The sequence below is a fragment of the Salvelinus sp. IW2-2015 genome, linkage group LG4q.1:29, assembly GCF_002910315.2.
Source record: "Salvelinus sp. IW2-2015 linkage group LG4q.1:29, ASM291031v2, whole genome shotgun sequence".
In the NCBI taxonomy this organism is placed as follows: Eukaryota; Metazoa; Chordata; class Actinopteri; order Salmoniformes; family Salmonidae; genus Salvelinus; species Salvelinus sp. IW2-2015.
Window position 1 is genome coordinate 11,504,724 of NC_036842.1, and position 12,661 is coordinate 11,517,384.

General features: G+C 41.0%; 1 protein-coding gene across 1 annotated transcript in view; it reads right to left on the reverse strand.

Moving 5' to 3' along the window:
• The window catches only part of LOC111962835 (melanopsin-B-like), a 43,420-nt gene extending 33,953 nt beyond the window's left edge, over window positions 1-9,467 (reverse strand). The window contains exon 1 of the mRNA XM_023986167.1: window positions 9,340-9,467. Coding sequence (XP_023841935.1) covers window positions 9,340-9,467 — 128 coding nt within the window. The remainder of the gene's footprint in view (window positions 1-9,339) is intronic.
• Window positions 9,468-12,661: the final 3,194 nt, after the last annotated feature.

The following is a 12,661-nucleotide window of genomic DNA, read 5'->3' on the forward strand; positions in this document are numbered from 1 at the left end:
CCCGTTGATAGGACGGGACCTGAAGTTCCAGTTTGTTCTCACGTGATTGTACGTTCGCTAATAAATCACCGGGTGGAGGTGGTTTATGTTCTCGTCATTGTAGTTTGTCAGGGTGCCAGCAAGTCGGCGTCTCTACGCCGCCTTTTTCTTTTCCTAGTCTCTGAGATTAGGGCCTAGTCTGAGGTGAGCAGTATGTCCTGCGCCTCCGACTCGTTGAAGTAGAAATCTTCATCCACATAGATGTTAGTGATCACTGTTCTGACATCCAGAAGCTGTTTTCCGTCATTGGATGCGAAACATTATGTAAAAAAAAAGACACAAAATAGCAGAATTGGTCAGGAGCCCATAAAACAGCAGCTATCCATTCCAGCGCCATTCTGTCTGGAAAAGGAGCAAACGACGAGGTAATTCCCCCAAGGGTCCCAGCAACAATCTTTAACAACAACCAAGGCAAAAATGTAATCAAAAGATATACATCACAATTAGGATGTTGGGGCCCTTTGAAATTAAAAAAATAACACATTCTTAAACCATTCTTTAACCATTCTTGATGTCCTGTCCCCAGCAAACGGGACATCCGGAGAACATTTCCATTAGGTCCCTTAAGGGTTTCGGCGCGGCGTTGCGTGATCGTCCCAAGGGAACGTTCTCTGGGGGCCCTTTGTCTAGTTCCCAGGACGTCATAGAGGACCATGTATGGATCTTTTTAGGATGTTAATTTTACTAGTCCTTAGGACATCGCATTATGGTCCCAAGGGAACGTTCTCTGGGGGACTTTTTTCTAGTTCCTGGTTTTGGGCAAATCCAATAAAACACATGACTGAGTACCACGCTCCATATTTTCAAGTATAGTGGTGGCTGCATCGTGTTATGAGTATGCTTGTAATTGTTAAGCGTCTGGGAGCGCTCAGGTAGAAATAGAAAACATATTAGAATGGGATATCACTGTAGACTAATCAACCAAACAAAGTGGATCACACATTTTTTAAGCATTCAAATAAGTAGTCTGTGCATATGACTATCATAGGTATGCCATACCTAAGTGGAAGAGAAAAGATATCTGCACTCTTAGATCAGATGCAAATTTCTGTAATTTAAATTGGAGAACCATTTAAATTCTATTTTTTTAATTCGGTAAATGGGAATTTAACTGCAAAAGTACATTTTTATGCGCACTACGGTATCACGCAGAGCTTTTTATCCAAAACAAGTAAATTTGATGGAAGCACATCTCTTGTGGGAAAATGCGCATATTGTTTTTATGCAGCTTTTTGAATATTTGCACAAAAATCTGTCTGCAAATGTAATTCCAACCTAGCTATAGACATTTAAGTCATCATTGAAAAAAAGTGAAACCGACCCAACCCTGCTACCCAGACTCATTGCTCCAGCCAAACGCCACACCACGCCCTCAAACATGTATTTCTTCTCCGCAATGAGTCTGGATTTTACTTCCTCCCCGAACCTTCTAGAATTAGAACACATTCGGATCGTCTGATTAGTCCCAGAACCTGATGGGTTGGGACAGAGCCAGAACACACGTGGGTAAAGCGACGTTTTGAAAATGACCGGAAAGAAAGCATGTGATGTGACTTCCACTTTTGGACATTAACAAGGCTGCATTAAGACATTAACTCCTCCTCCACATTTACTGGATTGGTTGAACAGTGCAGAAAACATCCTCGGACAGTGCCCACTGTCTGTCACCCATCATTAGCACGCTTCGTTCTGTCGCTCCTAGCACCAGCGAAAATAAGTATTGGTGTCAGAACAATACCATGTCAAAACACGTAACACTCAAGAGCACACCACCACCACTCTTCATATTGTTCAATCAAACATGAAAAAACAACACCTGTCACCCTGCTGCAAGCGTTGAGATTCACTTTCACTCAGTTGGCCAATGATGAACCAGGTCCAGTGATTTATGAAAAGTGACTACTCTATTAGAGGGGAATTCAGACCCATGTTACACGCGTGTAAATGGTAGTCAATTCCCTTTTTATTGGGCTCCCGAGTGGCACAGCGGTCTGCATCTCAGTGCTAGAGGCCCATAGGGCAGCGCACAATTGGCCCAGCGTCGTCCGGGTTTGGCCAGGGTAGGCTGTCATTTTAAATAAGAATTTGTTATTAATATTTTTTACATTTTACATTTTTTCGCCTAAAATAACATACCCAAATCTAACTGCCTGTAGCTCAGGCCCTGAAGCAAGGAAATTCATATTCTTGGTACGATTTGAAAGCAAACACTTTGAAGTTTGTAGAAATGTGAATTGAATGTAGGAGAGTATAACACAATAGATCTGGTAGAAGAAAATACAAAGAAAAAAACAACCAGTCTTTTTCTATCCCCATCTTTGAAATGCAAGGGAAAGGTCATAGTTCTAGCTATCACTCTGGTTGTAATTCCGATAGTGTCCACAAGATGGCATCAGTGTGTGTGCAAAGTTTCAGATGGATAACTTGAAGAATGATTGACCTACAAGACTTTTAGTGTCAAGTCCCCAGGGACATTTGGGCAAATCGTGAAGGAGACATTCGCATTCATATTCCATTTTTCTGCAAGAATATCGTCAAATCTGTACACTTGGTTCTTTGATTTAGCTCTCCAAGTATTAGTAACCATATTATAAGTTCAACATTTGCGAAACAACCAGTTTTCATAACTTCATAACTCTGAATATCCTTATAATTCTTGTCCAAAATGAAAAGGCATGCTGTCGTACAAGGTTAGTACCTACATTTTACAACATATACATGGTTTCCAGATACTTCCGTAAAGCCCAGCTCATTGGCTATCTAGCTAGCTTTGTTTGACCCCGATTGGTGCTTATACAAAGATACAGCCGTTCAAGTGATGGCCGCCCGCGTCATCGTCGTGCCATGAAGTCGTCGCTCTCTGATCAAATATGGTGTCTTATAGGCTACACTACATCCCTAATGAAATAGTGAAGTCTTGTTACCTTCTAGGATCCATGAGGAATAGATACGAATGTGATTTGACTCATTCAAACAACGTTTGGGGTGAGATTTTCACAGATTCCTTTCTTTACAAATTGAACGAGTGGAAATACAAAATCAAAATACAAAATTTCAAAATGTAAGTAGACATTTATCATACCTTTCGCGTTGAAAAAAGGGTTTTGTTGTTAGGAGCTCTCCTCAAACAATAGCATGGCATTGTTTTCGCAGTAATAGCTACTGTAAATTGAACAGTGCAGTTATATTAACAAGAATTTAAGCTTTCAGCTGATATAAGACACTTATATGTACCGACATGTTGTTTCTCTAAAATCTGCGATCTTGAAAATAACACGCTGCATGATTTACAACTGTCCCGTTGACGGAACGCCGATCCTTGACTTGCATAGTTAATCAAAATCAAAATAAACTTTCTCTCTATGCATATTCTGACCTTGAATGTAAGCATGAGGAAATGTATGTGCCAGCCAGTTATACATTTGGAGTGGAGATCACAGAAATGTAGGTGTGGCAGAGGTGTCTACAGATACGCGTATTTTGACTTTAACTTAATTCCCTCATAATTACACCACCGTTACATGCAAGGAAAACATGAATAAGGTCGAGCAACCTATCAGTTCCAAGTGGACAAACATAAACTAGATTTTTTCTGATAAAAATAACACCATTCTCCATGCACTGTAATTTGTAAATTTGTAACAGCTATTGATAAAAGCTAGGTAAATAAGTCATCTGTTTGGATAAGGGGATTGTACACTGAACAAAAATATTAACGCAACATGCAACAATTTCAAAGATTTTATTGAGTTACAGTTCATATAAGGAAATCAGTCAATTTAAATAAATGCATTAGACCCTAATCGATGGACTTCACATGACTGGGAATACAGATATGTATCTGTTGGTCACAGATATCTTTAAAAACAAGTTGTGGCGTGGATCAGAAAACCAGTCAGTATCTGGTGTGACCACCATTTTCCTTATGCAGTGCAACACATCTCCTTCGCAGAGAGTTGATCAGGCTGTTGATTTTTTGCCTGTGGAATGTTGCCCCACTCCTCTTCAAAGGCTGTGCGAAGTTGCTGGATATTAGCGGGAACTAGAACACGCTGTCGTACATGTTGATCCAGAGCATCCCAAACATGCTCAATGGGTGAAATATCTTGTGAGTATTCAGGCCATGGAAGAACTGGGACATTTTCAGCTTCCAGGAATTGTGTACAGATCCTTGCGACATGGGGACGTGCATTATCGTGCTGAAACATGAGGTCATGGCAGTGGATGAATGGCATGACAATGGGCCTCAGGATCTCGTCACGGTATCTCTGTGCATTCAAATTGCCCTTGATAAAATGCAATTGATCGTTGTCCATAGCTCATGCCTGCCTATGCCATAACCCAACCGCCACCATGGGGCACTCTGTTCACAATTCTGACATCAGCAAACCGCTTGCGCACACGACGCCATACATGCTGTCCTCAGTTGAAACCGGGATTAATCTGTGAAGAGCAAACTTCTCCAGCGTGCCAGTGGCCATCGAAGGTGAATATTTTCCCACTGAAGTCGGTTACGATGCAGAACTGCAGTCAGGTCAAGACCCTGGTGAGGACGACGAGCACACGGATGAGCTTCACTGAGATGGTTTCTGACAGTTTGTGCAGAAATTCTTCAGTTCTGCTAACCACAGTTTCATCAGCTGTCCGGGTGGTTGGTCTCAGACAATCCTGCAGGTAAGAAGCCGGATGTGGAGGTCCTGGGCTGGCGTGGTTACACGTGGCCTGCGGTTGTGAGGCCGTTGGACGTACTGCTAAATTCTCTAAAATAACATTGGAGGCAGCTTACGGTAGATAAATTAACATTTAATTATCTGGCAACAGCTCTGGTGGACATTCCTGCAGTCAGGAAGCAAATTGCACGCTCCCACAAAATCTGTGGCATTGTGTTGTGTGACAAAACTGCACATTTTAGAGTGGCCTTTAATTGTCCCCAGCACCACCTTCTTGATATGCTACACATGTCAGTCGGATGGATTATCTTGGCAAAGGAGAAATGCCCACTAACAGTGATTTTAACAAATTTGTGCTCAAAATTTTAGAGAAATAAGCTCTTCTTTTTTTTTCAACTCATGAAACATGGGACCAACACTTTACATGTTGAGCTTATATTTTTGTTCAGTATAAATATACAGTACCAGTCAAAAGTTTGGACACACCTATTCATTCAAGGGGTTTTCTTTATTCTTACTATGTTCTACATTGTAGAATAATAGTGAAGACAACAAAACTATGAAATAACACATATGGAATCATGTAGTAACCAAAAAAGTGTTAAATATATAAAAATATATTTTATATTTGAGATTCTTCAAAGTAGCCACCCTTTACCTTGATGACAGCTTTGCACACTCTTGGCATTCTCTCAACCAGCTTCATGAGGTAGTCACCTGGAATACATTTAAATTAACAAGTATGCCTTGTTAAAAGTTAATTTGTGGAATTTATTTCCTTTTTAATGTGTTTGAGCCAATCAGTTGTGTTGTGACAAGGTAGGGGTGGTATACAGAAGATAGCCATATTTGGTAAAAGACCAAGTCCATAATGGCAAGAACAGCTCAAATAAGCAAAGAAAAGTGACAGTCCATCATTACTTTAAGACATGTAGGTCAGTCAATCCTGAAAATGTCAAGAACTTTGAAAGTTTCTTCAAGTGCAGTTGCAAAACCATCAAGCGCTATGAAGAGATTTGCTTGGGCCAAGAAACACGAGCAATGGACATTAGACTAGTGGAAATATGTCCTTTGATCTGATGAGTCCAAATTTGAGAGTTTTGGTTCCAACCGCCGTGTCTTTTTGAGATGTAGAGTAGGTGAACGGATGATCTCCGCATGTGTGGTTCTCACCGTGAAGCCAAGAAGTAAAGTGATGGAGTGCTGCATCAGATGACCTGGCCTCCAAAATCACCCAACCTCAACCCAATTGAGATGGTTTGAGATGAGTTGGACCGCAGAGTGAAGGAAAAGCAGCCAACAAGTGCTCAGCATATGTGGGAACTCTTTCAAGACTGTTGGACAGGCATTCCAGGTGAAGCTGGTTAAGATTCCAAGAGTGTGTAAAGTTGTCATCAAGGCAAAGGGTGGCTACTTTGAAAATCCAAAATCTAAAATATATTTAGATTTTTGATTACTACATGATTCCATGTGTGTTATTTCATAGTTTTGATGTCTTCACTATTATTTAACAATGTAGAACATAGTAAAAATAAAGAAAAACCCTTGAATGAGTAGGTGTGTCCAAACTTTTGACTTGTTCTATAAATGACAAATGTTTTGGATCCATTTTACCTTATGAATGCTGGAAACAGATTTCAGCATAATGAAAAGCATGTAAACATTACAGATATTTCAGCCTTTTTTCCACAGTGAAATATAAATTGTTTGTAATTCTAGGCCTACAGCTTCATCATTTTGGGGGGTGAAATTCAAAGACCCAAGCCGAGGCTATATCTTATGGAAATCTGTGTGCACTGACCATTGCACGGAACCTACCGAGTTGATTTATACTGTCTAGAATGTTTTAATTATATTCCCAGGCTTTTCTTTTTTCATATGAAATATTAGTCACTATTGGAAGCCACTGTCAGTCATACCCACATACATAATAATGGTCCCTTTAGTCTTAGTGTCCTTCAATTTGTAGCCACATTTTTTGGCATTACATCATTAGATTACTTTCTTTCTTCTGTCATGTCTCAGATAGCAATGAGGAATCGTCCCAGAAGCGGCCCTCTCCCGAGGTGTGGAATTTGTTAAATTGGCCCGGAATCAGGTGTCGGACTCGGCACAGAATCAAAATGAATGACTGCCCAGAATCGGCCCAAGTACATCGAGCAGTTTCCATCGACCGGAATGCAGCCGACTTTGCCGGCATCTTACCAGAATCACCCCAGAAGCAGCCCGATGCTAATTTAAATAAATGCATACAAAATTACCAGATTTAGTCATTTTAAATATTACTGTTATACATTTTATGCATACATATTATACCCATCCACCCCCAAAAAAATTATGTCGGAGGAAACACTGTACACTTGGTGACTGTGTCAGCGTGCATGCACCTGGCCCGCCACAGGAGTCGCTACAGCACGATGGGACAAGGACATCCCGGCCGGTCAAACTCTCCCCTAACTCGGACGATGCTGGGCCAATTGTGCGTCGCCTCATGCATCTCCTGGTCGCGGCTGGCATGGGTATCGAACTAGCATCTAGAGCAACGCAGTTTGCACTGCGATACAGTATCTGAGACCGCTGAGTCACTTGGGAGGCTCCATCCACAAAGTCTTTAATGCCTTGCACAAAGTATCAAAATAATAAAATACTACTTAAACAGGACTGTTAAAGAATTTAATTTAAATGTTTATTGTATTTTTTTGATCACAGAAAATATGTGAAAATAAATAAATATTGAAATGTTATATAAAGCAGCCTGTGTAATCATCTGCCAGAGAGTAGCACCCATCGGCCCGAGCCCCAAGTAATACATTTGAGCCAGATAACTCACACCGGAATCGGCCTGAGCTCAATCCCGCATCCTAGCCATAAGTAATAGTGCCTGCCTAAGGCGGCCCAGACTCGGGCCACATGACGTCGGCCGAGTCTGGCTCTCAGCCGAGTGCCCCGACTCTCAGCCGGAATCGGCCCACATCCGCTGTGCTAGCTGGGGTCCGTGTGGTTGTTCGTCAGAGTCGCTAGTAATAGTGGATCATATTAGGTTAACGTTTGGGACATGTAGCCTATTTGAGTCATTATGGAACCAAGACCACACATAGCAGTTTAAACCTGGAGCCTAGTGCACAGTTCACAACGACTGGACCCTTGTCATCACAGTTCCATGATTAGTGAGGATTATTAGGGTACATTTATAGATGGGTTGGCTGACAACATCACGAAAGCAATGAGTTCGCTTCTATGGAGCAGAAGTCCACAAGTTGTTGTGATTCTGGATAGTCAAATAGCTAGCCACAATGACAAGAAACTGCCATGTGGGGAATTGTAAGTGACTCGTTTCAGCTGGTTTCATCTTGTTCTTGATACCATGTCTTGTTTTGAGGTGTTTTGACTGATTTCATGTCAATGCTAATATGGCAAAAAAATTGCTAGCTATCTAACCAACAGCAGTAATGATGTATTTGAGAGGCAAGTACTCATTGTGGAAATGTATTTATGTTTTCAATAAACATTGGAGATGAAATATAGTTTACCTGTTGTCAACAAATCTAAGCCAACCCCGTCTATTTTGCTCCATGGTTGCACTCGCATCGGTTTTGTTGCCAAAAAAACAACCCGTCTGTAGGACTATTATTCAACCTCTACTGTACACTTTTCTCATCGTCCAATATTTAATGGATTGAACAGTTGAATATGGCAACTTTCAGGATGAATCAAACCACCATATTTTTGATTAACCAACATATTTCACGAGCAAAGGCTCTCCAACCCTACTTTGCATGATTCATAAATACTTTCCTTACCCTAAATAATGTACAAGATCAGAGTATTTTTAAATGTAGTAATTGGTGCTGTAAAGGAGACAAATATGAATGTATTTAGATGGCTTTATTTCATTGATCCCTAATATTCTGAACCCATTCTCTCAATATACGGTATTCTAATGAGTCTGTCAAATTCAAATTAAAGGTACACCGTATTTAAATGGATGGATTTAGATAAATGTACTGGAGACCCTATTGAATGAAAACTCCACCAGAAAATCTGTTGGCCAGCAAGTGGGAGGATTTTCAGCAGTTGAATTACATTTATTCAGTGCATGCAAGGGAGCCACACCTGCACAGCCCATAACGTACTTGTATAAGGTAAGTCTGAGTACCAACTACTGAGAAGTGCTTAAATCAAAATGGTAAAAAATGCATCGATTTCCTACGTCTGAATCGGCCCCTTACTGAAGAGCTGAACACAAACAGTTTTGAGGAATTTAAACGGACAGGATTGCACAAAGAACAGGCATGTGAGGACAAATCTGAGAGCTAAAACCAAAGGGTGTGAAAATCTGCGATGATGCCTATTCTCATGCCTGTTCCGACAAAGATCTTCAAATTTTCAAATATCCTCTTTAAATACCTTGCATGGTAAAATCTATCCTGTAATAAACACTTCGTAATTACTTTGGTGAATCAAATAAGAACAGGTTTAGAGGAGAAAAATGTAAATACTTCAGCCTGGGTGCCAGTCTGGAAGAGAGCAGAAACAGACTGGTACCCAGACTAGAAACACTTGCTCTCTCCCCTCCAACAGGTGATATTCCCTCCTTCATTCCCCTCTTCCCTCAGGTACTGTGGCCTACCTGAAGAAGGCGTACATCACCAGGGCGTTCCCACCGACCCCTACCGCTCCAATCACCACGACAAAGCAGGCCACGATGTAATGAGCGTGGTCTGGCACATCCACCTTCCGGAAGAAACCTCGGTCCATGTTGTCTATGCCTGGGACAAAAGAGAGAAGCAGACCTGACTCAAGTCCATATGAACAACATAATGGACAATACAACACTTTCACCACAGAGTCTCTCTCTCTCTCTCTCTCTCTCTCTCTCTCTCTCTCTCTCTCTCTCTCTCTCTCTCTCTCTCTCTCTCTCTCTCTCTCTCTCTCTCTCTCTTCTCTCTCTCTCTCTCTCTCTCTCTCTCTCTCTCTCTCTCTCTCTCTCTTCCATGGTTTGTCTTGGCTCTATGATATCAGTAGTAAACATTGACTGTTTTCCATCCGATAGAGGATGGAACAAGGTAGTAAGACAACAGCTCTCAGAATTAATCCAAACATCATATCTGACCTCCCATCATCCTCCAGGTGAAATGTGTCCTGTGGTTCAGATATTGATCCCTTCCAGATAGAGCCTTGTGGCTGAGCTGCTGAGGTGTAGTCAACATACTGTAGCTCTGCCCAGACAGAGGTTCCTTACTCATTGGTGTGAATGCATTGATTGGCTGCAAGCCACTGCACAACAATAACAATCAAAAACCTTTAGTTATCATTGATCTAAGTGCTTGTGACAAGCAACCATTTGGAAAGAGAATTTTGGAGAGACTGCACATACTATGAACAAAACTTCATGTTTGGACATTTTTGTCTTATAAAAGTGTGTTACTTTTGGTGATAAAATTATACAATGTGTGAAATCATAGACTCATGAAGTCATGAAGTTTACTTTAATTAATGCAGCATTTTTATCACTGTTAATAAATTATAATATTAATCACTGGGTTATGTCCATCCATAAAGCTAATGATTAAAGGAAGTGATTAAGCGGTGGCATTTTGTGATGATGACTTGGCTCTGGTTGACCGCAACCCCATTGAGGTACTGATTATAAGAGGATTTGTTTATTTATGTTAATGTGATCAAATCAAGACTGCCCAAAGAGTCACGCAATGTAAAGCCATATCCAGGGTTGGGGAGTAACGGATTACATGTAAGGGATTACAAAAAATGGTAACTGTAATCTGTATGTTACCAGCAAAAACATATTTTTATCAGAGTACAGATACTTTTGAAAAACTAGATGATTACTTCGAGGATTACTTTTAAATTCAGAAAGGATGTTAGCGAGAGAAAAAAATCATTGACACTTCTCTGTTTTCTCAATGACATTCAAATCACCATTGAAAAAAGGCGCAACTTTAAATGTATACCACCTGAGCGAGTCTGACCACAAGCCATAGACCACTATGATGACACCAATGTGTTTGATGGATCGCGCGAAAAGAGCAAGCTTCAGTCCAAGATATGTCTTCCAATGGTGCGACTGCTGTCGGCATCCAAAGATTATCCAACTTGAATAAACACTTGGAGTTAAGGATGACCGCAGTGGTGTAGTGTACGGCGATACGGATATCACTTATTATTGATATCTACATAGCGCATTGATGTGAATCACACTGCTGCTCTGTCATTTAGCTATTTGCGCCTCACGGATTGTGGTTGTTGTGGATGGCTGTTCACAAATCTAAATGTGTATTTGAACCCAATAATGGTTGAATTCAAGAAGTTTAAACTGCCTATCAATCATTGTTTTTGAAACCAGTGGACAGCCAGTGAAAAATGTGCTCTTGCAACAGCTGCATAGTGTGGATCCCAGCCTATGAAATTAAAGTGGGGTGTTCAATCTAATTCATGCTGATAAAAAAAAATCCATAGGCCTAATGGACACATGCTCAAACTCGAACACTTATGATAGACTTAAAGGGGTAATCTGTGGTTGCTACATACATTTTTGGACTTATAAATTATACATATATATCCAATGATTCTTAAAAGAATTTAACTTATAAATGCCTCATGAGCTTAGTTCAACTTTTGTACCCCATCAGAACCCAGAATATACGCTTGTTTTTCTCCAAAGTTTGTAAACATTCTAAATGTAAACAAACACTGTATAGCCTCATAACATGGTTCAAACAATAATTTTGATACCATGGATGGTTAGTCATTGCATCCATAGCTCTGTCTATTCATCTGAGAGTGGTTACATTTCTCCAGGCCCATCCCTAAGCTTTTTACCAAAACAGAGGCGGGGAGACGGTTTTAACCTACCCAACCCTGGCCATGCCCCTTCCCTTAATGTGTAGCCTTTCAGCTTCTATCTGTGAAATACATCAGAGTAGAGCAGAGTGGTGTGGGTGGGCGCCATTCAACTGCTGGTCATCTGACTGACTGACTGAAGCCCCCTCATCAGTGTGGCTGTCCAAGAGTGTTTCACAGTAATCTCAAGAGGCAATGCTTATTTTACTAATAGCGCATTCGGCACCTTTTGTTTGTGTTTTAGAAGCCATGTGTTTCAGAAGCTCTCTAAAGATGTGTGTGTTGGGGGAGGTGGGCGGATACGTCATGCCCATGGGGACACAGGGGCACACGCCCCCTCAGATTTGTCCTGTTTTATAAAAAATATTTTTGTTGTTGTTTCTCTGTAATATTACTAGCCACCTAGCAATTTTATGAAGTTGGCTTTAGCTAGCCCAGATAGGTTCCCAATCTCCCAACCTCATAACTTACTACCAAGAAGCTATTTGAGGCTGTCAAATTAGAGTAGCTAGCTTGGCTAACTAGCTTAGCTGGCATGCCTGCTGGCAAGGTTGGTAGCAAGCAATTACTAAACAATTAGTAACCAGATACCTCACAAGTCCTCAACTGGCAGCTTCATTAAATAGTACCTGCATAAAAACAGTCTCAACGTCAACAGTGAAGAGGCAACTCCGGGATGCTGGCCTTCTAAGCAGAGTTGCAAATAAAAAGCCATATCTCAGACTGGCCAATAAAAATAGAAGATTAAGATGAGCAAAAGAACACAGACACTGGACAGAGGAACTCTGCCTAAAAGGCCAGCATCCAGGAGTCGCCTCTTCACTGTTGACGTTGAGATGGGTGTTTTACAGGTACTATTTAATGAAGCTGCCAGTTGAGGACTTGTGAGGTGTCTGTTTCTCAAACTAGACACTCTAATGTACTTGCCCTCTTGCTCAGTTGTGCACCAGGGCCTCACACTCCTCTTTTTATTCTGGTTAGAGCCAGTTTGCGCTGTTCTGTGAAGGGAGTAGTACACAGCGTTGCACAAGATCTTCAGTTTCTTGGCAATTTCTCGCATGGAATAGCCTTCATTTCTCAGAACAAGAATA